Source organism: Muscardinus avellanarius (genome assembly GCF_963383645.1).
Source record: "Muscardinus avellanarius genome assembly, chromosome: 5".
Taxonomy (NCBI): domain Eukaryota; kingdom Metazoa; phylum Chordata; class Mammalia; order Rodentia; family Gliridae; genus Muscardinus; species Muscardinus avellanarius.
Window position 1 is genome coordinate 24,031,402 of NC_137790.1, and position 27,281 is coordinate 24,058,682.

The 27,281-nt window shown below is 36.5% G+C and overlaps 1 protein-coding gene across 3 annotated transcripts in view; it reads right to left on the minus strand.

Annotated features, from left to right (window-relative positions):
• Nucleotides 1-8,467, minus strand: part of NCAM2 (neural cell adhesion molecule 2) — a gene marked incomplete at both ends in the record, with an annotated part of 560,084 nt that extends 551,617 nt beyond the window's left edge. For all 3 annotated transcript variants that reach the window (XM_080696027.1, XM_080696025.1, XM_080696026.1), the window contains one exon: nucleotides 8,413-8,467. In XM_080696027.1, coding sequence (XP_080552153.1) covers nucleotides 8,413-8,467 — 55 coding nt within the window. The remainder of the gene's footprint in view (nucleotides 1-8,412) is intronic.
• Nucleotides 8,468-27,281: the final 18,814 nt, after the last annotated feature.

Genomic DNA, 27,281 nt, shown 5'->3' on the forward strand with positions numbered 1-27,281 from the left:
TTAATTAAAATCGTAGCAAAGTTAAATTTCCACTGGTCTTTGCACGTTAACATTTGTATCTTTGATCAAGATGCAAGGCCTGAAGGAGACTCTTTAAATAAAATGAATACTGTGGTTCATGGTGAAGGATTTAAAACAATTAAAATATTGAAGTAAACAAACAAACATCACAGGGCAAAATGACTTGATGTACTCTGACCTCACAAGATGGTTAATACAGTGGAAATCATGATGTTCTCAAAGCACCAAACAAACTAATCCTTGTGCTAAAGGAAGACACTTAGAGGTTGGTTTTTCCTGATTTTCTCAATGTCTGTCTTTATTGCTATGGCTTTCCTTTTATTTGTGGGAAATCTTGATCTTGACCAGTTAATTATTAATGAACTAAAAGAAAACATATGTGGATCAACACAGTTCCTGCAAAACAACACAACACCCCACTGGTTACCAGGGGTATGTAAGAGATGACGCATCAAAAGAATGCACATTTAGCAGAAAAGGCTGAAATATATCATAAATGTATGGAATGCTTTTTGCCTTTAAACTTGGGGTAACAGCCTATAGACCCTGTAGATAATACTTAAAAGCTCCAGGTAAATTAGTCATTTTAAATTGCAAGGGCATCATGTATGAGAACAGACTTAAGATTAAATATGAAAGTGCTCTAGCACAGTTCCCAGTCATAAAATAGATACACAAAAATAGAGGTTGATAGAGGAGCTACATTCGAATATGTGTAAAAGTATGAATATAGCATGGTTAACTTGGACACTCATTGCTGGGAGGAGGGGAAGGGGAAGCCAGGGTTGTGGGGAGAGGGCACCAAGCACAGTCTGAATGTATGCCATTTTCAGTATGTTCCACATAAAAATTAAAAATAAAAAAATAAAAACATAGAATAAACATAATTCATTCAGCGAAATAGAATATTAGCTCCTTTTTCTTCCCTTGGACACTAATAAAACTTTATTTACTGTAAATATTCAGTATAAAAAAACTTTGTTACATTAATTTTAGTTGCTTTTTAAATTTTGTTTTAGGTTTTCATCTACTATTTTAAATATAAAAAGAAAAAGAAAAAATAGATAAAGCATAAATACAAATGGATAAGGCATATATATAATAAATAAAAATATATTTTTATTTAAAATATATAATATAGCCGGGCATGGTGATGCACGCTTGAAATCTCCGTGCTTGGGAGGCAGAGACAGGAGGATAGCGCAGGTTTGAAGCCAGCCTCGCTGACTTAAGAGACATCGTTTCCAAATAAAAATGTAAAAATAGGTCTGGGAGTGTAGCCACGAGGTAGAAGGGTTTCCAGGAACCCCAATACCACACACACACACACACACACACACACACACACACACACACACATGCAAAATTAATCTACATTGCTTATAATATTTTACTCCAAATCCCATGCATACACTAAACAATAAAGTGCAAATATAGAAGAATAAGATAGAGAAATGACAAATAAGATTGGAAAACTGATTCTGAAAGAAAGGCAATAAATCAATAGTTTGCATTTCCAAATTTATTATTGACTTTTATACCTAGATGCCCCATAGCCACTGAAAGCTAAATAGCCACAAAAAAGAGTTTTTTGTTCATTTACTTATTTCTAGTAAGATGTAACTATTATTTCTACTATTTCTGCCAAATAGGATTAGTATGTCAGGCTCCATATCTTCCTACCAATCTTCCAAATTGACCTTGTTACTAAGATTCATTAATTCTTCCACAGAAACATGTGTTGTCTTTACTCCTTTTTCACTGGTCCATCTTATATATGGCCAGTAGATTTTAAAAAAGCAAAAAAAAAAAAAAAAAAAAAAAAGCAATGATCTTTACTAATGTGGTCTTCTTGCCCAAACATTGGCTCCCAAAGATTCAAGCAAGAGTTAAATGTAGCTTGGCCTCACGGTCTGTTTCGCCTCCCGTACTCCACAATCTTTCATAATTGAGTCCTGTAATTCACCTTTCCAAACTCTTCAATGAATCCAATCAGTTTAATAAACTGGATTCACTAAATTGGTTTAATGCTGTGCTTCACATGCGAGCCTCATTTTCTACAATTTGTTCACCTTTTCTTTTTGCTTCGACGGATTACTTCTCCATTTACTCTCTCCAAGTTGAAACTCTTTCTGTTGAAGTGAGTAGAAAGATAAGCAGCTAGGCTTTGAAAATGCCTCCAGTTCAAGTCCTCAGTCTCATGCTGTGCAGTCTTAGACAATTATTTATAAACTCAGGCCTCCTAATCAGCCTTTGTAAGGAGAGGACACTAATAATATCACAATTAGAGGATTGTTTGTACAACTGAGCCTGAGAGTTAGTGAACACTCAGTGAATTTTAGATCAGGCCATTTAGTTTTTCATTAATTATATAATGTCATTTTTACAACATCTGTTAAACACTTTCTGATTTCTCATGCTTATTTAAATTTTTGATTTAATTTTTGCCTTTTAAACTATCAGGGAGGAATTCTATGCACTAGTCTTCCATTCACATATCAATGTTTAAACAGAAATAATCAAACATATTCTGAAAATAACCCTTGAAGTAGAAATAATAAACCTACTCATTTCAAAAAACTACTAATTAATATTGATGTAGGAAAATCAGATCATTTTTCTAGTTTTCAATTTCTTCATTCAAATAGTCCATTTGATTCTTTGTGAACATAATGTGTGTGTGTTTGCATGTGTGTGTGTGTGTGTGTGTGTGTGTGTGTGTGTGTGTGTATGGTTCTGGGGATGAGTTCAGATGCTCTGAGCTTACACCCTCAGTCCTATTTTATTTTATTTTATTTTGAAACAAGGTCTCACTAAGTTATGGAGGGCCTCACTAAATTGCCAAGGCTGGATGCAAACTTATGATGATCCTCCTGTCCCAGCTCCCAAGTTACTAGGATTACATGAATATGCCTCCATTTCAAGCTATGAATATAATTTCTAAGGTGATGAAAATCACTTAAAAAAATCTGTTCGGTACTGTTAAAAGGTTCTGACATTCTATTATTGTAAGGCCTCAATATTTGTTAATTAATTGATGAAATGGCAACACATTTGGGTATCTGTTACTTTGACCTAATTATTGTAAATCCATGCAAAAGTTTGATATTGAAAGAATCAACTTAAATATTTGGAGACAAAGCTATAGTTGCTAACCATTTTGCTTTTCTATTTTATCTTGAGGACATCACTTATCCTAACTGTGTGTCCAATCTAAGTCTCTGGTTTCTACTACAATAGCCTAGACAGAATTCAGGATCCAAAGAGCAAACCATGCCTCAAGACCTTTTACTGCCATCTGCTGGCAAACTGTGGAAATAAGTGAGTCCTATCACTGTCTCTAAGTGGCGCCCCCTGGAGTTGTTCACTCCACAACCTATTCAATAATTCTAGCATTACTGTATGTCTGTTACTAAGAAAATATAAGAATACCCAGAATAGTAGACATTTAACATGTGCATGTATTATCACAACTCTTCCTCACAGCTGAACATCAAGGTCAACTAACTAGATATTATTATATCAAATTTTCAAGTAAGCCAAACATGGTTCTGACAGTTTAAGTTTTTTTTCTTGAAGGTCAAGAGACTCCTAGTAGTTTGGGTCTTGTGACTCAACACCAATACTCTCCCCCTTTCCCTATTAGTTTTATAATAAAATGGAACCAAGAAAATCAACCTGAAATTATTCAAATATTTTCTCAATCTACCCGAAATACCTCAAAATCTCTTCATTTGATTGCTATGCTTATGCATGTTCTACCATTTTCTCCATCAGCTCTCTTAATTATTTAAATTCAGGCAAGATTGTTTTATTGTATCATAGCTTTCTAAAGTGATTTTTGGAGTTGGATGAATTGTTGGAGGCATAAATGAACATGTAAAGCTGAGGAATATGTTACTAGCTTTGGGAGTAGCACTATTATAATTGCAAATAGTTAAGAGTTTTTAAAATATTTAAAGTGGTGCCATAGAGAAATACTTTTATTTGCTGAACAATTAAAGATAGCTTAGCTCTCTGAAGTGCGGGAATATTACATTTAATAAAAGCATAAAAGCACCGGTTGCATCTTAAAATGCCCTCCTATTATGTAATTTGGGATATTAAGTCTAATTTGTAATCTTTTAAATAGGCCTATCCTCAGTATAATTGGAGTAGTATAAAAGGTACAAGGAATATGGAATGTAGGTCAATAGAACTTGAAAAGTCATATTCCCTTCATGAGAATATTAGAAATTATTAAGTTAATTTTGCTTACACCAACACCCAGAGGATTAATTCTCTTTTGAACCAAACAACAACTAAAACAAAGAAATACAAAAGCAATTTCGACTGGTTCTGCCACATATTGAGCATTGTTCTTCATGCTCTCAGAAGTTCACTGCCATGAGAGGTGACCCTGGAAACAGAACAGTTAAAATGATTCCCCAAATGTCAGAAGTCAGTGATGCAGCTGTGCCGGTTCCAGAGCCTGTGGATCCCGTTTCTATTCACATTTCTCCAGCACAAAGAAACAGAAATAAACAAATACACTGCTTGCATGAGGACTAGTCTCCATCTCTGCTGTTCACTTCTCAGTCTCATTCAAAGGTAGATCTTTCTCAATCTCATCAAAAGGTAGATCTAATTTAGGGGGAAAGAACCCTTATATTTACAAAATTATATGAAGTTTGACTTTCTTCTTGTACTGAATGAGGTTCTTTGGTTCCATTATTCTCTTCTCTAGAAGGATATTACCTCTGGGAGAACATTAGTCCCCTGTATCATTGAAAAAATCTCATCTGATACTCAGGACCACCACCTTCTCTTGTACTGTGGGCTCAGATCTAGCATGAGAAAGACAAGTCAGGAAATAGTCTGTTAACTCTTTTGACATAAAGCAGGGGAGGAAATCCTCTGAGTTGTTCATTGACAATAAAGATATTAACTTACATAGCCTCTCTGCTCTCAGTGCAAATGGATATGCAGTTGATTCAATAGAAAACTCTGACAAAGAGATTGACATCAAAACATTAGAGTAGGGTGTACAGAAAAAGGATTCAGAGAACGGTAACTGTAACGGCTTAGATGATGGAGCGATCTCTCCTACAGACCTGAACCTAGAAGACTCTCAACCACCTCTGCTCTATTTTTAGGTGGTACATGTCTCTAATGAACAATGACTTACTAGCACTTCCATTGGAAGAATGACTATAATCATACATGTGGTTTAACTCATTAACTGGGTAGTTCACAGACAAACACAACATCCCACAATTTGGACACTTAAGTAAATGTTCTAACTATGCGTATTTGAACTAGATTGCAAGGTTCTTACCTTGGGTTTTGGTACAAAAGGAATAGATGTTTATGATTCATATTATGACAATTTTTAAGAGAAGGAGAGAATGATTTAAAACATTTAAAGAGTTTCTGGAAACAACTCTTAATTTGGGAGATTGAATTACAAACATCCAGACAGCAAATGCACTGTCAATCCAAGACTCAAGTGGTCACTTGAGATTTATGACAATCGAGACTGTGACCAGGTTTCAAAGACAATTGCCAAAATACAGAATTACAGAATCTCCCTTCCATGGACAATTAAAATCAAAACTGACAATTAAATTACAACCTTAACGTCATTAGGTATTATTATTGCAGGGGAAATGAGCAGCTTTTAAGGGAGCATTTATGCTACCATAAAAAGGCTCTCACTACGGTAGAACAATAATGTTGCGTTGAAAGTTAGGCGTAGAACTATTAGGCCTTGTTAGCTAATTATGGTATTGGCATCCACTTAAGTTAGTGAGTTTTTCACTGGTGTCAATTTTCTCCTATTCAACTGCTGCGGTTCAAAACGTTTTGACTACTTAAAAGGGAATACATCATCGTTGCCTTTCCCCAGTCTAACGGCACACCACTTTCCAAAGCAATAGCTTCAATCATGCTTCATAAAATCCCCTGCAAGTATATTGTTGGAAACATAAATCAGCGAGGCAGGATTCTAGTATTTCTAAGGCAAGCCCAGGAAACGCTCACTGGTGGCTTTTCTGTGGCCCGATTTTCAAAAGGATAAACAAAATTATGAGTTACACCAGGTTCATCTATTTTTTAAACAGCTCCCAGTGGTGTGTCTGATACTCGCTGCTGCATCCTTAATTAGAGAACAAAACACCAGCGTAGACAAATTAGACTCCAAGACGAGGATTTCTATTTCCTAGCCTCTCTGACTTCATTAAGACACATGGCACTGAAGTACTACATGTTAGTCTTCACAAAAGCCAGGTCCCTCTGATTTGCATCTGTGGCTCTGTGCGTTCCATGCATTTGGAAACCGTACTAGATAGAAAGATCTTCTTCACAAGGATGCTCTCCTCCTGCCCTGTTTCATCACTGTGAATATGGGCTCCCCTTCAGGCATGGTTCCGTGGAGAGCCCTTCCTTAAAACCACCTTTCATTCTGATTATCAATGAGCTGAATCACAATTTCAAGTATGTGCTACATATATAGACCAAATGTATATGTGTCTGCACGTATTATTTAAACCTAGATGTTTACACATTCCTAGATTTCCTTGTGTCCATAAATTCCAGCACAGTTAGTGACTGTACTGATAAATGCAGACTCCAGATATGAGATGTTTTTCTTCTACAAGCCACTCATAATGTAATCATAAGTCTGCATAAACTTCCTTCCTATTATGTTCCCCACATTTCCCATACGACCTACACTTATTTACTTGCAGTTGTATTTTAACTACAATTTCCAGGGACTGTTTCTTAGCATTCGGAAATATCTATCTATATTATAAATGAACAGTTAAACACAGCCAGCAGCTCTTCAAAAATTATATCAACACATCTGTAGCGAATAAGGATATGTTCATCTTTGCTAGAAGGATGCTGGATTTAACAGACTGGGCTAATATTAGCTTCAGATTAACATAGCTGCAATTATTTAAGACTGAAATATTAGACAGTATGTTATTATAGGAAAATGAGCAGCGTCTTACGAAGACACTTTATAAACTACGGAAAATGCCATCACTTGCATTTGTATGTCTCAACATAAAATCTGCATCCAGTCCTGTTTCATCAGCCACTAACACTATAGATGTGGGGAGGGGCAGGGCAGAGAAAGGAAGGTTTCACATCCAAAATGTCAAGCCCTGCTGAAGAATGATAGAAGGACTCTGTGTAAGAGCAGAAACAGCCTTTTCGGGGCTTAAAATGGAGTTCTACCACCCCCTGCTGGAGCAAACGAGCAACACAGGAGAGGCTAAAAATGCTTCGAATGGAATATACTGAAGATATTTCAACTTATCTTGCAATTTACGTTTTATTAAAAATAATCTCATGCCACACCAATAATGTAGTATTCTCTGACCTTAACAAAGATCGCAAAATTACTACTATTTTCTTTTCCCTTAAAGACTTCCACAAATACATGTTTTACCATTTTGCTTCTCCTGATTAAATGTCCGAACTTGTCTGGACAGTTGAAAATGATTCCTATAATTGGAAATATGTTTGATGTGAATAGGTACTATCTAAACAAGCAAGACATATTTATATTTATCTCTGTACATCTTATCAGAGGTTGCTTCCTCAAATTCTCCCTCGGGTTATTCTACTAGGCTATTCTTTTTTTTTTTTTTTTTCTTTTTCCTCAAAGATATAAAAGCTCCCACCAGTTCTCTCCAACCCTCAACCCTCTTATAGAAGCAATTCAATCTGATGTTACAAATTTTGCTGTATTAACAAGGGAGCGAGGGGGGAGCTCAAAATGAATGACTGCAACACATCCCTAGTTTTATCCATTTGCTTTCTTACAACACAACATCCATGTCCCTTTCTTAGTTTCCTACGTGAATAAGCCATCATCTTTTCACTTTATAGTCAGAAATTGGTTTGGGGAAAGGAAAAGAAAAGAGTCTCTAAGAATTGCATTTCTTGCACAGAACAGAAACGAGTTCAATTTTGATAGTTTCTGATGCCTCCGTAAAACCTCATCGAACCCTTTCCTTCCGCAACCTGATATTTAACTGTTAATACACACCAGTACGCTCGTCCAATTTTGGAAAATGAAAATCAGAGACAGCCAAAAAAAAAAAAAAAAAAAAAAATCCCAGAAAAAGCAGCAGTTTGCCTGGATCTCCTTTCCCCCCGATACCCATCTCCAATCCTATCTATTCTCTCTCCTCCTTTAAGGGTCGCGACAAAACAGACACAATGTTTCATGAAAAGATCTCAAATGATCCTGCTAACAAACAACAACAACAACAACAACAGCAATAACTGTAACTTTTGTTTTTGCATTCGATTCTTGCTGTGCCTCCCTTCTTGGCCTCTCTTGGTTGGGGTGGAAGGGGGAGGGAAAGTAAATGCAATAAAGCACCACACTCCTACCTTGCCCGCTACTGACAAGCAACCCGAGCAGGTAGAAGGAGAGGAGGAGGCTCATGTTCAGGACGTGACACTGGTGGACAGTTCCAAAGTTATTAAGTCCAGCCCTGGAGAGAGAACCTTCCGCTGCCACGGCCGCCTCTGCTAGACCGCCGCCGCTCCCTGCGCCCCAGCCGCCCGCAGCCCGCGCGCTCCTCCTCGCAAAGTGACTGCAAGCTCCGCTCCTTGCCGCACTATATCCAGGCAGCGGCGGCGGCAGCGGCAGCAGCAGCGGCCGCCGCGGCGGCAGCAGAGCCGGGCGGGCGGGCGGGAGGAGGGAGGAGGCGGAGCGGCAAGGCGTATCCCTCCGCGCGGGTCTCCGGGCGCTTCACCGCGAGGCGCGCGGCCCCGGGATTCGTCCGCACCGGGGCTGCGAGCTGGAGGTTCGATCCCCGGTGCCTCCAGCTAGAGAAGCCGCCGCGAAGGGCTGGCCGGAGTACAGTGACCACAGTGACGGCCCCGTGCACAGCCTGCCAGCCATCCGCGCGCAGACGGAGGAAGGAGGAGGAGGGTCCCTCGCCCCGTCGCTCACTCCTGGGAAACTCCGATGCTGATGCTGGTGCTGATGCTGCACACAGCTACCTGGTCCGGCGGCTCTAACGCGCCCGGGCTCAGCGGCCGCGAAAGATCTGGGGGAAAGCGATGTATTCCTTGGCTTTCGTTCCCCTAAGAGCTCGTGGGGGGATAGGGGAGTCGAGGGGGGATTCTGGAGCTCAGATTCTTCATCTCACACGTAACCCTGGAGCAGCCTGGCATCTTCCCAGGCTGCTTTCTTACCACGCTCCCCTCTCGGCCAAGGCAGAGGCGAAGCAGTTGTCCTCTAGTGTCTACATTGCCTGTCTCCCCGGGCGCTGGAGGGTAGGGGGAGAGATACGCAGAGTGTTTCTTTTGCATCTCTATGGGATACCCTAAGGAACCTTGACTCAGGCGGGGCGGGTGACATGCGGGAGGGTCTGCATTTTCCTCGGCTCTGAGCCTTGTGCTTAGAGAAGTCTCCAGGCTCTCCATGCACGCTGAGCGGGCTCTGCCCTGGGTCCCCAGCGTGCGCTGCATAGACCAGGGAGATCCCCTACGTGTCAAAAGATGAATTGCAAATGGGATCCTTTCCCAGGCCAGCCTCGGCAACTCTCCCCATGCACCCACACGAGGCTTGCGCGCCCGTGCAAGCGTGAATTGATGGAGCGATGGCAAGCCCCCAGCTAACTCCCCTCACCTGGAGGCTGGGGCATGTCGTTATTTCTTCTGGAGGGGTAGGAAAAGATTTGTCACTTTAATGTCAAACCTGTGGCCAAAGCCCAGTAAGAACAGAATCAAGGGCCTCAGGCTCTTGTCTCGCTGACCCTGGGTCAGGGTGACCTGCTGGAACTGACGGCGGGTCCTTTACTCTGCACTTTCGTTCTGGCTCCTTGGAGTATAATCCACTGCTTCACCTCAGACTCAGAGAACCCCTAGGCTTTTTTTTTTTTTTTTTTTTTTTAATCAGTGAGGCCACGAAACATTGGACAAAATGGAAATATGGAAGGGCTCAGAATCTAGCCTCTGCCTGGAGATTTGATGCCCCAAATGCATAGTTCATTGCCTCCAGGAAGGGCAAGGGGTAAGAGTAGATAAGAAGCTAGCATGGATAAGGGAGAGACTGTCTATGATTTGTTCCCCCAATCGGAATGGTTTCTCCAGAAGTTTCACTTCTCAAAATGGGATGAGATTGTTGGGAAAGGGAGGAGGAAGGCAGCTCTCAACATATACCATTTATATGCTCTTCTAACCAGTGGCCCTCTCCACAAGCACAGCCTGAGAATCTCTTCCACCCTCTTGATTTTATAGCAGGGGGTGTATTTAGGAAGTTCTGTAAAGGTTCTGTACTAAAGCTCATGGGCAGCCCTTTTACAGCAACGGGTGAAAATGGCAGGCTTTTAAGTGTGAAAGACAAACACCTCATATATATATATATATATATATATATATATATATATATATATATAATATTTATTATATATTAACCATTCCTTTGCTTATTAGGGGACACACACACACACACACACACACACACACACACACACACACGACAATTCAAAGAATACTCCCAGTGCCAAATAACCTCTTCACTAGAAAGCCTGCAATTTTTCAACTTGACACCAGGAATGGCAAAGTGGGGTGCGCGCACACACACACACACACACACACACACACACACACACACACACCTGCTAATTAGGGAAATGCACTTGCAACAATATTGTTCTTCTTCCTCAGAGTTCGAATGACTTTTATCTCATGCAAAGAACTGATCTATGCCAGAGGAAAATTTGTTAGCCAGTGAGGTTTAAACATTAAATCTTAGAGTAAAATAATAGAAGAGAGGGGACCAAGGATCCACCTGACCTTAGCAAAATTTCTGATTAGCTATTTGTATAATGAGACTATGTCTCAAATCACAAAGTTCTCTGTATTTTTTTTATGGTGCTGGGTATTAAACATAGGGGCATTCTACCTCTGAGCCACACCCCAACTTGATTTTTGTATTTATTTTGAAACAAGGTCTCACTAATTTGCGGAAGGCCTCAATAAGTGGCTGAGACTGTCCTGGAACCAGGATCCTCCTGTCTCAGTCTCCCAAGTACTAGGATTACAAGCTTGCGCCACCATGCCCGGCTCTCTGTATGTTTTTATATATGCACAAGTGTGTGTGTGTGTGTATGTGTGTGTGCATGTGTGTGTGTGTAAGAGAGAGAATATCTGTATGTGTGAAAAAGAAAAAGGCAAATGAGTATAAAAAGGTGATAATCTTTGATCCTGTCCTCAATTTGCTAATGTCTTGTGAACGAGATCTGGTACAAATTTGGTCACATATACCAGATTAGTAAAAGGCCATTAGAAAAGTAAAAAAAAAAAAAAAAACCTACCCTTGTGGCAAAAGAGGAAGGGATCCTTTCTAAAAAGGGAATTAAGAAAGGCTCCAAAAATCTTGGAATGAAAAGGAGAAATTAGACAAGGATACGGGTAGGCAGAGAGAAGCTTAAGCAAAGCCCCAGGGAGAAAAAGCATGAGGAAGAGGCAGAGCAGAGAACAGTCTAATGTCAAAAAGTACAAAACATAAAACACAAAGGTGGCATTGAGTTGGAAAAGGGGCTTAGTACTCAGTTATCCTAAGAAATTTGATATTCAGAACCTCTCATTATGTAAATCCAGACATGCATGGTCAAGAAGAGGTTGTGTGGGGCTGGAGGTTTAGCGCAGTGGTGGAACATTTGCTCAGCATGTTCTTAAGGCTCTGAGTTCAATCACCAGCCCCGAAAAGAAAAGGAAAGGAAAGGAAAGGAAAGGAAAGGAAAGGAAAGGAAAGGAAAGGAAAAGAAATATGAATTCTATCTCTATTCCCAGGGACAGAAGCCAGATTGTAAAACAGAGACCAAGGTTATGGAACAAGACTTTCATGAGTTTGCTATATCATTAGACTAAACTTACTTTGCTGAGTGGCCTCAAATTATATGCCTCAACTTCATAGCCAAGGGTAGAAGTGCCTTTCTGGGGCCATCATCACAAGCACCATCTTTTCCTATTGCAGAGATGTGATTTGCCTTCATCTGCTTAGGTTGATTGTTCTGCTCTATACTGATGATGTAAAGGCAACATGACCTCTGCTCACAGCTCCTTCCTCACTCCCAGGGTATGCTTTCCACTGCAGAGACAATGAGTTTCATTATCGAATGCGCCAAATTTATGAACGTGATAAGCCGTGTACACTGTGTGTGTTGTAAAAAGTAGAGAAACGCATCCTCCTCTGTGTGACTTATAATTTGCATCAAAGACAAGTTATCCATTTTTTCATCTACCTGAGGAAATGCTTCAGAGCCTTAGTCAGTGCTTTAGTTGTTTCATTTATAAAAATAAGAACAGTTGAAGAGAACTCAGGAATCTATGAAAAGCTGAGTAGTAAAAAATACCAACAGGACTGAATGCATGGTTAAATGAAAGCAGATAAATTTGATTTAGAAGAATCAATAAAATGAGCATGAAGGAGTGGCAGAGAGATAGAAAACGATAAGGTGCATTATATGTGGAAATTATCTTCTCAGAGACATTCTGCCTCTTACATCTGCAATATGTTCTTGGAGAAAAAACAGCATGCAGGTGTATAAAATGCACATGGAGCCTAGGTAGGAATGATACGCTGTAGGCAGTATTTAAGCATTGTTTTCATTTCCTCATTTCTGATGTTATTTTTGTTTATTCTCTCTATTGACAGAATTCATGTGCACTAAGATCACTATTAGGAAAGAGGACGGTCCATATGTTCATTTGTATTTTTAAAGTGTCACACACCATTATACCTGTTCATTTACTTGTCAAGAAAATTGCCTGTTTTGGCTTTTTTTTTTTTATTACCGCAAAGGAAGAAAAATATCCACTCTATGTATAGACGCCTGAAACCTCTATAAATAGATGATCCCGCTACTGCGGTCTCTTCTCCATTAATGGCACTTTTTTCTAATGATCATGTCTTTTCAAATAATTTCTACTTTCTTGCTACAACCACATTTTAGATATTTTACAAAGCTGTGAGGATATGACAGTAGGTTCCTTAGTGGTAGAATTTAGACGTTAACACCTTCATTTTAAGTGCTTCACTTTCTTGACCATTCTGTTTGAAATTAGGAAACAGAAGAGGCAGATTTATGATACCGAAGCACCCTAATTGTCACAGATTCTTGCTTTTTAATTTCTTTTAAGATACATGGGGTCATTTTCCTTCATGGCTTCTTCATGCTCCCTCTGGGCAAATAACTGTTCACTTCGCTCTGAAATTATGCAATAACTACCTATAATTTTCTGCTTGCCAGAATAATATTTTCTTAACTCTATGGGGATATTCTATTTTTCTTCACCAAGGCATCCCTGGAAAATATAATGATGGGCAGAGAGGAACACATAACAAATCTGAAACACATCGACAAAGTAGTGATTGACACAATTTCAAGAATATATTTAGGACAAAGTAAGAAAGGAGAAAGGAATCAAGCAGTGGCTAGCAGTGAACCTATTTGATACGACAAGGATTATGATGTGAAATGCACGTTGACCAAATATTGATCGCGGCTCTCAGAAATCATATTTTGTCCATGGGTAGTATTGACTAAGGTGATATCTGCACAAATCCTATCATGTGCAGGGCAGTCATTACATAATACATAACAAATCTTTCACTCCTTGCAACTGATCCAAGACAGGTATAGATTTGATAGGACATAGGATGTTAATCAAATGCATTTTGGAAGGGAAATAACATTGGTAATAAAATCTGAAAATGTCTATTGCCCAGAATCATTCGGTTCTTCCCTTAATGGAGCTAGGTTTCTGTTGCTAGTCAAGTTAGATAAGCAATTTTGTTAGTAGTAGACACACTCGTGACAGCAACGGAAAGCCTTCCTATACAACCACAAGTCATTAATATTTTACCTAGCAATCAACAATTCTATTATTAGCTTACACACGTTATTTTATTTTAGTGTGAATTTTTAAAAGAAAAAGCCCTTATATTTTACTTTTGCCTGAGATTATACTTGCTCATTTTAAGGAAAATGTTTCCCCTCTTTGCCATTCTTTATCATTAGACTTAACATTTAATACATTTAATACATGCATCTTTAACACCTGCTACTGGATTTGGCAGCCTTCCTCAAACCAAAGAATTTAACATCCATGTATGACATTAACCTTAATAAAAAGTCTGGCTATTTAGAAAGAGTCAAAATAGAAAAAAATCTGAATAACTGTAAATGTTATAAATCAATACTTGCTATTCACAAATTCCCGCGTTATAGATATAAAGAATTAAAAATGCCTATACTTTATCACTCAGGAAGATTACATCATTTGAACTTTGGCACAGTTTTTCTAATATTACACATTATTTTGATATATCTGTGATCATACTCTTTGACATCCTTTTATCTGTTTTTCATAATGGATACAAATTTTACATTGTTGTTAATTATTTTGTTGTTAAAGTTTTTTTTGTTTTGTTTTTGGTACTGGGAATAGAACTCAGGGGCATTATAACTCTGAGCTACAATGCCAGCCATTTTTATTTTTTGTTTTGGAATGGAATCTCACTAGGTTGCTGAGGGACTCACTGCATTGCTGAAGCTCTCCTCTAACCTGCAATCCTCCTATTTCAGCCTCCCAAGAACTGGGATTACAGGTATACAACACCCGGGTTATTGTTAATTTTTATAAATATAATAAGTTCATTTTATTATATGGGCTGCGCTCTAATAACTCTTGACAATTTTTATACCCTAAGGCAGTAAGAGTATCACTGTATATTTATGAATAATAATACAGTGTGAATATATTTATCTATAAAGCTTTGAAAATATATTATGAATTAAATAATTAAATTACTAGAAGTTAAATAACCTTGCGAAAAGTGTAACTATTTGTTGGTACTCAACTCCTATTATCTACATTATCTGTTAAACTATATATTTTCACTTTAAGAGGAAAGATGTAAAAGTGCATCTCTCCCATCAATATTGACTGTTTATTTTATATTTTGCTTTGAATTTCCTAAGAACTTCTGGGATCTCTTCCTTTAGTCATCATAAGTTCGGTTATTAGGGTCAAGATAGAATGCATATCATATTTGTCACATTTTATGCATTTGTCAAATTTGTATACTGAAGCACTTGTCCTTAACATCTCATGTCCCTTTAATGCCAGTGTTCTTCTTATTCTACCTCTTAGGATAAGATGTTGAAAGCTCCTTTGACTATGGATGATCAAATGTTTTCAATTATTCTAGCTCACCAGAAAAAAATTACTCCTTTCTGTGTATATTTCATTATCATAAATGGATTTGAAGTATTTCAATTCTACTAGGGGTATCTGAGAATGGATGGGGCTACTGTAATGTTCCACACGTAACATCAGGTAGTGCTTTTCTCATTGGCTCTATGTCTGCTGTATTCTCTTGAGGATTCCTTTTGCCATCATAGAAAAGTTTTTGCAAATTCTACCTTTCTGCATCACTTCACTTTAAAACTGAACACAGCCACGTGCTTTAAGTACTCAGGTCTCAAGCAGATATATTTAATAAAGCATATTGAAAGTATGAGAATAATAGGCATAATAAAACAAAAAAGGGAAAACTAACTTTTAATAATAGATACCTACTAGTTCTCCTAGAGACCATTTGCCATTTTTTCATTCCCCATGTAAAATCCCTTTAATGGATTCTCTTTCCTGGTGCCATGAATATTTTAGATACCAATTGCCTGCCCAGGAAGAATTCCCAACTGAGGACTACTTTGTTCTTTGGGAAACATTAAGTAAATGTTGAAATATTTTTAGATATCCATGGCTGGGAGGGTAGTACAACAGAAATTCAGTAGGAAGGGGACAGAGAAGCTAACAAATGCCCCCACAGAACACAGAAAAGCCTATAACAGTGAATAATTACCAGATCTAAAATTTCAGGTTGAGGAACCCCGAGAGTATTCCTTTTTTGAGCTGAATCTAGGAACAACTCTGAATCCCTAAAAAATGGAAAGTGGTATTTATTTTGTACCTAAAACCAAAGCCTTTTCCATTTTCTTCTCACCAATATTTTAATGGTTCATATAAACTTTTCCTTTGGTACAAAACTTGACATCATGATTTTCATTAAAATACACACAAAAAGATAAAGAGATTTCTAGAAAAACCTCATTATTTTCTCAATTCATGGTTCATATAAACCACTACCATTTAAAGAAGAAACAGCTGAACAGAAGACTTCATTAAATCAGGGTATTCCAGAAAGATGGATATGTATATTCCTTAGATCTTCATGCTGAAATGGACTCATTATAGTCACCAAATAAATAGTGAAAAATATCTAATATAAGCTCAGAAATGCAGAAATAGATAAAAGTCTCCTGAAATGGTTGTTTATAAAACAGTAAGATATTTCTCCATTCAGTAAAGTACCATATGTCCAGAGATATAAAATAACTTCATCTGTTTATTTTACCCAAACTAGTCAATTGTAGAAATAATTTCTAGGTAAGAAAAAAGTATTGAGAAAGAGTGAAAATACCTGGTGTCCAGGATTCACTTGGTGTCCAGGATTCACCAAAGCCATTTCTGTTGTTTAAAAACAGAAAGAAAACATTTATTTTGGTTCATTGTTATATTTTCAATGGCTACAGCAGTACCTAGAGAACCGTAAGAGTTCAATAAATATTTATTAAATGAATGAAGTTAAAAGTGATGAAGGAAATCTGGTAACTAAAAAGAAATGCAATTGAGATAGATTCTGCTTCTGTCATTTGTTGTCTTTTTACTGAAAACTGCATTCAGGATAAAAACAGAATTAAAAGTTTATTTGTAGAAGCTAGGGAGAAAAGAGACATGGAAGGAACTGTAGATGAAGGAGAAGAAACCATAGATGAACACATAAGGAGACCTAACTAGGGATGATGGGAGAAGGGACGAGAAAAATTTCCTAATGTACATGATGTACACTCACAAACATATCAATCAGTAAGCCAAGCATGAGAAGGAAGGGGGGAGAGACAGTGGGGAGAGGAATTGGGAAAGTGCTAAATAAATGATGTGTGCATGTATGCCTCTCCCATCTCGTACTGCATGAAGATATACGACTACAATGCACCAATAAAAATGTTCATTTCAATTATCTTTAGAAAAATTTTATTTTTCTACAAAATTTGACACTTAGTAATATTTTAAATGATATGATCCATTTTTAATATATTTAATGGTCTGCCACACACTAAATAAAACCTCAGCTACTGTCAAACATCCTTACTCAAACATACTAATGTTAGTAAATTAGGTGATATTTAAAAAAAAATGTATCAAGGTGACTTCTTTCATTTGAACTTCTATAAAAAGATAGCATAAACTGGGTAAAATATAGGCATGGGTCATTTACTTTTTATTGTTCTGAAGGCTGAAAAGTCTAAAGTGAAAGCTCATGCAGATTCAGTGTCTAGTGAAGGCGCATATTGTGGCTGATAGATGGCTCCTCCAACTTCACACTGTGAAAAGAGTAAGACAAGCTGCCCGGCGTGGTGGCTCACACTTGTAATCCCCGCACTTGGGAGGTGGAGACAGGAGGATCCCACAGGTTCGAAGCCAGCCACACTGGCTTAAGAGACCCTGTTTCCAAATAAAAATATAAAAGAGAGAGAGAGGGAGAGAGAGGGAGAGAGAAAGAGAGAGAGAGAGAGAGAGGGAGAGAGAGAGAGAGAGAGAGAGAGAGAGAGAGAGAGAGAGAGAGAGAGAGAACTCTCTGGGGCTTCTTTTATAAAAGCACAAATCCTATTCATAAGGGCTTTGTCCTTAACACCTTATAACTTACAAAATCTTCCACATCCAATTCCAGCACTTTACTGATTAGGTTGCTTTTTTGTTTTGTTTTTGTAATGGAAATTGAACCCAAGGGCATTTTACCTCAACTCTGAACTACACCTCCAGCCTTATTTTATTATTTACTTTGAAACAGGGTCTCACTAAGTCGTGAAGGGCCTCACGTATTGCTGCAGCTGGCCATGAACCTGTAACCCTCCTGTCCCAGCCTCCCAAGTACAGGGATTACTAGTATGCGCCACCATGCCAGGCTCCTAATTAGTTTTTAACATAAGATTTTTGGGAGGATAGAAACATTCAGACCATAGCATCAGGTGAACCAGAAGAGATACCCATGGGGACTCCTGCTCTATCTGTGGAATTCCTTTAGACTTAATATACAACCTTATTCCCTTTTACTGAATTCTTTACTCCATTCTTCATTTTAAATATTAGTTATTTTTTATTTTTGCACATCACATTCCATAGCAACTTTTATATACTGTCCTATCATGGATTTTGACACTAACCTTTTTTTAACTACCTCAGTTAATGTTTTATGATATTTCACAAGAATCTCAAACCTCCTGCTATGCTAACTGACCCTTTCCCGGACCCCATTCTAGTGTAGAGTTCAGTCCTTCTCTTGCTCTTGTAGCTATTTTCATGATAACACTAATGAATAGTGATCTAGACGAGTTTCAGAAATTTGAACATAGCAATGCTCCTACTTACACTCTGTCATGTCTAATGAAAGGCTAGGGTCATTCTGACATGAATTATAGAGTTATTTAGTTTGTCAGAACTAAGGCAGCATTGTCTTAAAACACTTGAGTGTCTGTTCTTTAAATTTCTCTGAAATGAAGCAGTTGTATTTCAGAATCTTGTGGCACTGAGAAACTGGTACTAACACTGTTTGCTGAGCAGGGATAAGGAATGCTGCAGATAGGAAGCAGGAATATGGCAACTTCACTGAAGCCTGCTACTCAAATATACTTTTTATTGCTGCCCTTATTAAAAGAATAATTATATCTAATGCACCTTGAAATTAGCAAATGGCAATAATAAAGGGTACTCATAAAATGTAACTTCAAAATTCATTGTTCATACAAGAAAGAAAATCAGAGTTCAAAAAATTTGACCTCTCAGTATATCTTCAAGTTACAGATGGTGTCTTAAGATGGTACCAGTGTGATTCCTGAGTACAGTAAAATTAGGTTCATTGAAATTTAGGAAGGCCAAAGTATGGTCTGTGTCAACATTGTCTTGACGCCATTTACCTGAATTCATTATTTGGCACATTTGGAAGAATTAAGTTTGAATGTCTTTTACATCGAATTTCCTTCACTAAGAATCTGATTTAAAGTGATAGACTAAATACTCTGTTCTCTGTACCATCATCGTTTTGTTTTCCATACTCATTTAGTCATCAATAGAGTACCAAGGAATTTGAATGTAACATATGAGTTTGATTTTCTAGAGTTACAAATGAAAGAAATTGAGAAAAAGAAAGATTAAATAAATGGCTCGCCTGATTTCATAGAGCTTCAAGAGCAAAAACTGTGAGTTGAACCCAAGGTAAGGATTTTTCTGCTACTGAATGCTTAAGAATGGAAAAATGCACGATCAATTTCCTAATCACCACATAGCATACTTCTGTAATTTGTTTCCTAAGTGAAGTGTGAGGATTTTGCCTGTTAAGACATTTTTAAAAGGCAAATTCTATTCTAATGATTTTGGAAGAGCAGTTTTATTTATTGGAAGTTCTGATGCTATTATCCTATATTAATCGATTCCTATTTCTTGATTCAGCTCTCATCTCTAATTACTAGAGTGACTATAGAAACCAATGCCAAATTTTGATTTAAAGATATAAAACTGAGCCACGGCATCATGGGCTAAAACATTATTGACTATAAACACCAATGAATGATTTCCTTTTCTAAATGTGTCTGATAAATAGGTGCTCAATAAATAATAGGTAATTGTCTACAATCAATTATTTAAGCATAATTAAAAGAGTAAAATTAGGACTGAGACAGGAGGATTGCAGATTCGCAGCCAGCTTCAGTAACTAATGAGGCCCTCCGCAACTTAGTGAGACTCAGTTTCAAAACAAAAGAATAAAATAGGGCTGAGGGTGTAGCTCAGAAGTAGAATCCTGGGTTCTATCCCCAGTACTGTTATAAAAAAGAAAAGAGTAAAATTAGAAGTTTATGTTATGATCAATTCAGTAGTTGAGAAATTATTGGTTCTTTAGAATAGGCCTCTTTTTCTCTTTTGTTTGTGATACAAAATTACTTCATTGTAGTTGCTTAGTAGGCACATGTTAAAAGAAAATTTTAAATTTTAATTGCCTGCAACTAATATGATTAAAGTCTTATTATTACGGCAATAAAAATGAGAAAAATAGGGCATGGGGTAAAAGATGATTATAGAAAGAAAGCACATATTAAGTATATTGCTATCTTATAGTATTGCCTACTGTGTATGCCATATCTAAAGCTAGAGAATTTGCTAATATCCATATTTAATAGTATTTAAGGCTAAATATTAGAAATATGATTATATTAACAACTGGGTTATATGAGACAGGATCAGCAAATTCACTTTCTGATGTCTAAGACTTTTACCCCCACGGAGAAAATCTTATTTGATGAGAAACAAATACACATACACATGTCCTTGCGGATTCGAGGTGTTTTGCTCAAAACAAAGGCCTGCTCCCACGTTCTTCTGTTCACCTTGGTTACTCTCTTTTCTCAGATCCTTAACTTCAGCCTGGAGTAGAACGGACATTCCCTCTGGTCTGGGCCCCCAAAAAAACTGAATATTGAACCCACTGTAGGATACTAGCAATAATGCCTCTTAACGCTGGGTGAGGTTTCAATGGCATATAGGAACAAGTTGCTCCTTAAGAAGGAAAAACATAACAGGACAACCTAGGAAAGAAAAAGTATGTTATTTTCAAACACTGGGAAGCAATAAAATATATCCATCATCAACAACTGTTAATAGCATTTTTATAGGATTTGTTTTGTATTTTATGGTAATATTGAATGGAACCAAGGGGGGTTTTACTTCCAAGCTACACCTTCCAACATTTTTTTGTTGTTGTTGCTTATTTTGAAACAGGGCCTCACTGGGTTACTAATCACATTGTTATGTTGTTGAGGCTTGTCTCAAAATCCTGTTATCCTCTTTTCTCAGCCTCCCCAATACTGGAATTACAGACATGCACCATCATTCCTGACACATTCGCATAGAATTTGAATAGGTAAAATGTGCAAGGTATTGGTCTATGCACTTTATACATCTATTTTTAGAACACTTTTGAGAAACATAGTTTTTACCCATAAAAACTATGTACAGAGGAGAAACCTAGAGACAGAAAGCTTTGGCAGTTTGTTAAGATCACAGAACCTTGTAATATCAGAACTGTGAACTGAATGCAGACTTCCCTGAGAAGAAAGTTTTATTTTTAAATAATTTTTAAAAATATCTTTTAAATATATAATTACTTAGCAAACATTATGAAGAAAATTAAGACTTTAAGGGAAAAGATAAAATAATTTCAAAGTTTTACCCACAGAATGCAAATTTGATATGCTTAGAATCCAAAATAAAATAATTCGATACATCAACAAAATTCTACTCAGATGACTTAAAATTGAAAAGTTTCTTAATGTTAGTGTAGTGAACAAATAGAGAGATCTTGATTATGATACATTTTATAGAGACACGTACACAGACACACATGGATTATAAGTTTCTTGAGAAAAAGAAACCTCTTACTTCTGTTTTAAGTCTTCATGATAATATTTATGAGCCTGTATATGCAATAGGATTCATAAATTGGATTAACTAATATTACTCATAACTTCAGAAACTATTATTTGTTGGTTGTCAACAATTAGAAAGAATTAAAGTAACATAAAGTAATAATACCCAGTGATGTTATATTTTATATGTTTTAGGATATGACATGTAGCATTTTTATTTATTATGCTTGTTTGATATATTTATCACCTACAAGTGACTTAGCACCTGTTTAATTTTATCTAAGTCATAGCATTCATAATTTTAATGTATATAGCATAATACATTGTACACATAAAAAAGGAAAATACCTGGTTTTCTCCTTACTAAAAAATAAAGACATTCCTCCTATGAGTAACTTAAGAACTGAAAAATTCCTAGAAGAATTTCTTATAGAATTCTGGAGAAAGGGCATAAAAGAAACACTTATTTATACTTTGTAGATCTGAGCATTTCCAAGAACTTCTCTTCCTGAAACATTTTGAGTAATTTTCTGAAGTGCTCATGAGCCAAATTACTGATCTTTACCAAAATGAGTAATTATCCAAGCAGAATGCTTCCTGGTGAATACTGAAAACACAATTAAAGAGGCACTAACATAAATTATGGTAGAGTCACCATTATATGACACATTTATTTATTTGGTTAAAAATCTTGAATGTGGCTATCAAATGTGTTTTGGGCACTGTTTTAATTTTTACATCTTTAAAAGCAATTACTATAAAGGTAAATTTGGTGTGATAATAGTCTGAGAGAAGCTGTGTTGCTATTTACTGTCACCTTACAGCTTAGCTCTCTATGGGAGATGACCATTGTTTGTATGAAAATTGTCTGTGGTTTGATTTACCTATCTAATTTGGATCATTATCATGCTCAGTGAGTGGGGTATGTAACTAACTGTGTTATGACAGCACCTGGTACTCAACTAGATTTTCACTAAGTATTGAATAATAATCTGTAAAAACCAGTGTGTGTGTGTGTGTGTGTGTGTGTGTGTGTGTGTGTGTGTGTTTTACTGGGGATCAAACCCAGCGGCATTCTACCACTGAGCTATACTACCCTGAGCCCATTTTTATTTTTCATTTAGAAATGTTATCTGCGTTTGGTACTGTGCACTGCCCTGGGACCTACAATCCTCCTGTCTCAGCCTCCCAAGTCCTAGGATTATAGAAGTACACTGCTGTGCCTGGCTCAGAAACCATATGTAAAATTGAAAAAAACCAGACCTTTATGCTGGGAAATTTATTGTCTGTAAGAATTATTAGAAGGTATACTAACTTAACAAAAAATATGCTAAGTGCAGGGTCATTCTGTCCTACAAGAAATTCTATTATGTACCCTGAGTGCATTTTCTCTGTTTAACAGACAGTAAAAAGCAATGCGCTCTCAAGTGGATGGAGCACAAATCAAAAAGGAAAAGAGCACTGTTCACATGGTGTATTGTTTAGGGTTTTTCTGTGAAAAGGTTGGCATGGATGTCTGCAAAGCAGATGCAGAGCTCAAGGCAATCCGTGTGCTGTGTATGGCCTCTGAAACCACCCCGCCAATGAGAATACATAAAGAGCAAACTCTGGGATCACAGGATTCTAGAGCTGCAAGACTTTTCAGTTGAACTGATCCAAGCCCTTAAGCTTCAGACTGAAGCCCAGAGATAGAAGTGACATTTCCAGAGCCATGCACAGATTGAGTGCTACCTTTGTCACTGCACTACTCTCTCCTAAACCAAAAATAATAGAACATATTTTTCTGTCACTGGCATAAACAGAAAGTTATGTGCTTTAAAAGATAACTTATATATCACTGCTAAAACTTTTTCTATGTCCCTAATTATTTTTAGTTAGATAGTTGATAGGTCAAAATGTATTACTATACCATTATCAAATATGGAAATTAATATAAATTAATATACAATATAAATTAATATAAAAGTGATCACTGGATTTCTTTCTGCTATTTTTGTAAAATCTGATATAATGTTATGATTTTCATGAACTGTCTTTTCTCTTTTCCCAACTTGGACTCATGTTTGAAGCAATTTCTAACCTGTATTCTTCTCAGGGAGGTTTTGATTTCCCATGTAAGGCTCGTAACTTGTTTACTTCTTCACACTCATTACTGTGGTATATGAAATATCAGAATAAGAGCATTGCTAGGTACATCAGCAATGAACTTTCAATACTTTCCTTATGGGATGATGTTTTCAGAGCATAGTATTTGAATATACACATAATGTTGTGATGGCCGGTGGATTTGTAAAACTAAAATGATGAAATATAAATAATATGATTTTAAAAGTTTGGAAAACCATTTCTTATATGTCATTATGTATTGATAAATTTGCAATCTGTGATGATTGCTAGATTATAAATAACTCAATGGAGTGATCAACTTAACACAATTTTATAGTATGGGATGCTATACAAAGATGAAATTTTAATATTTCATGAATCAGAGGTCTTATAAATAGTAGTCAGTGCATTGTGTGTTTACATTCACTTTCTTTATATAACTCAACCATTTTATGACAGTTTGAAATAAGAAGTAAGATAGTCATAATGTTCACACATTTGCCTCTATAACATCCACATATTGGAATTATGCTTATCCTCTTCTAAATGGACATGCTACCATTTAAATAATACCAGATGACTTCTTGAACTTAATATTCATTATTTTATATTATACCTTTTGAACTTAAAATGCCACGACAGAGTATATAATAAAATTCTAACTTATACCTTGAGATATCTTTATCCCTGAAAAAATAATTCAGTTTTTGGTTAAATATAATTATAAAATACAGAAATTCAAGCCAAAAATACATGCCAATATCATCATAAAAGACAGAGCTACTGAAATAATGCAGCCACATATGGCATTTTTTAAACGTATGTTCTCTTAAGAAGGCAAATAAAGCACCATATTTATGTCAACATCTGGAAAGAGCAACACCTGGATAGACTGATTTCTGCCTCTCTTTGTTTCTTGCTAACAGCTAGGAGCACTACCAGAGATGGGTGTGATATTGTTAAGCGCATCTCTTCCACTCTTGTCTTTTCTTTGCTCTCATGGATTTTGGGGATTCAGCCTGACAGCTACAGCAAAGGCAAGACGGCCGTCTCTGAAATGTCTAAAACAAAGGTCAACTATCTTTTCTTACCTGAGAACCTAACTTCGTACATCATTTCTTTAGTCCAACAATATGCAAATTCTAAATTGAGTTTTCTGAGGTTGTTTGCTAAAGTGACAATACTTTGCAAGTGAGCAGAAACACATGTAAGGATTTGAATGTGCAGTTCTATGTGATGGAAATGATCTTTTTGCCATTCAAGAGTTAAAGGTTTTCGAGCTAGTTTTTTTTTTTTTTAAGACTATTTTACCAATTGGATGCATTTTTTCCCAAAATGCTTTTTTCTTCCAGTCTCTCTATTGTCCCTAAGAAAAGACTGTGGTCAGAGTCAGAGGATGAAGGAGAGGCAAGAAGATAATCAAATCTAGCTTATTCTTCCCACAAGACATTTGTAGATGATTTCTTCACTGGTTTACTCAAAAGGAAAACTTTAATTTTTATTCAGAAATAAAATATTCCCAAAGAAAAAATCCACCTTGTTTTTGTAAACAAGGCTCTTATTTATTTTTTAATTTTTTATTGGTGCATTGTAGTCATACATCTTAATGAGGAACAAGACAATAGAGGCATTCATGAACACATCAATTATTTAGCTCTTCTTCAGTTCCTACCCCCTTCCCTCCTCCTCCCCCTCCCCCTCCCCCTTTTCATGTTTGGTTTACTAATTGACTGGGATATGTTTTAATTGCAAAAATAAACTATAATAATGATGTTTTTCATGAATTTTTAGATTTCTGTCTACCAGGCGTACTTTGCAAGGATTGGTACAAGTACAGATTCTGCTTCTTTTATTTGCTGTTTTATTTCAAATTCTTTCTTTGACTCAAAAAGTTTGGGATTATTTCTCCTCTGCCAAAAACCCTTTGCATTTGTTGTTCTCTTCTTTAGAGAAGATTTTCCACACACATAACATGATAATCAAATCTGTTTCCCAGTACCATGTCATACAATTATGAAATAGTAGAAGACATTCATTTATAAATATAAATGTATATGAACTTATGTATATGAACATATTGTGTTCCTCTTTGTGTGTGTGTGTGTGTGTGTGTGTGTGTGTATGTGTGTGTGTGTGTGTGTGTGTAAGAGTAGCTAACTAGCTGGCTAGTAACAACTATAATTTTGTAGAAAGACATTCAAATTTTATCAACCATGATGCCTGGGAACAAAATATTTTCAATTTTTACAAAAGGGTAAGTAAGGACATTATTTTTTCATCCAAAATAAACATGCAAGCACAAACTAAAGATTTCTACAGATTGTTTTTATAAAAACCATTTCTAATGAACTACATTTGTTTAGAATACAACATGCCTTTGTAACAAGATTCATTTTACTGTACATCTTCAAATTCCCAGAAAAGAAATTCATCTTACACCAGGAAACTTGCATATTTATGCAGCAGGGTTTTTTTTTAATTCTAAAAATCCTGTATTTCATCAATGGTTGTCCTTAGAACTCAGAAAATACTGTATTTATTTACATCCTATTTTTTATTCAAAGGCTTTGTTTCTAAAATTCTAGTATGTTTATTATGCACAATTCACAATTGCCAAACTATAAAATCATCCAAAATGTCCATCAAAAGATGAATGGAGGCCGGGCGTGGTGGCACACGCTTGTAATCCCAGCATTAGGGAGGCTGAGACTGGAGGCTCACGGTTCGCAGACAGCCTCAGCTACTTAGTGAGGCCCTCTGGAACTCAGTGAGACCTGGTTTCAAAATAAGAATAAAAAAAATAGGGCAGGGGGTGTAGCTCAGAGGTCTAATGTCCCTGGATTCCATCCCAGACCCGCAAAAAAAAAAAAAAGAATGGAATACAAAACCATGGAATATATACACAATAGAAGTCTACTCAGCCATAAAGAAAAACAATATTATGTCATCTTCAGGGAAATGAATGAAACTAGGTGAGACTAGTCACTCACAAAAAGTGAGAGGTGGGATGTTTTCCCTCATATGCAGAAGCTAGGAAGAACTTGGGACATAGGAGGGATTCCAAAAAAAGGAAAATATATCTTAGAGTAGTGAAGAAAGGACCTAACTGAGGGAGCTGGGAGGAGAGAACAGAGAAACACTTTAATGGTCATGAGGTACATATGTAAACTTATCAAAGCCAATCACTGCCGAGCAGGAGAATGAGAGGAAGGGGAAGGAATAGGGGGAGACCTTGGGGAGAGCTCAGGGAGTATTGTGTGCACGTTTGCCTCTATCACCCTGAACTGCAACAAGATGTATGATTACAATGCACCAATAAAAGAATAACTCAAATAAATATTTAAAATTTGTTATAAAACACAAATTGACCATCAAGACATACATATAAACATATAATCACATATATAGTATATATGTGATTATATATTATATATATTATATAATATTATATACGTTATTATATATTATATAATATTATATATTATATATTATATATTATATATTATATTATATATTATATATTATATATTATATATATGAACACATATATATGCTTTCACATATATAAAGCACATATATATAATATATAAT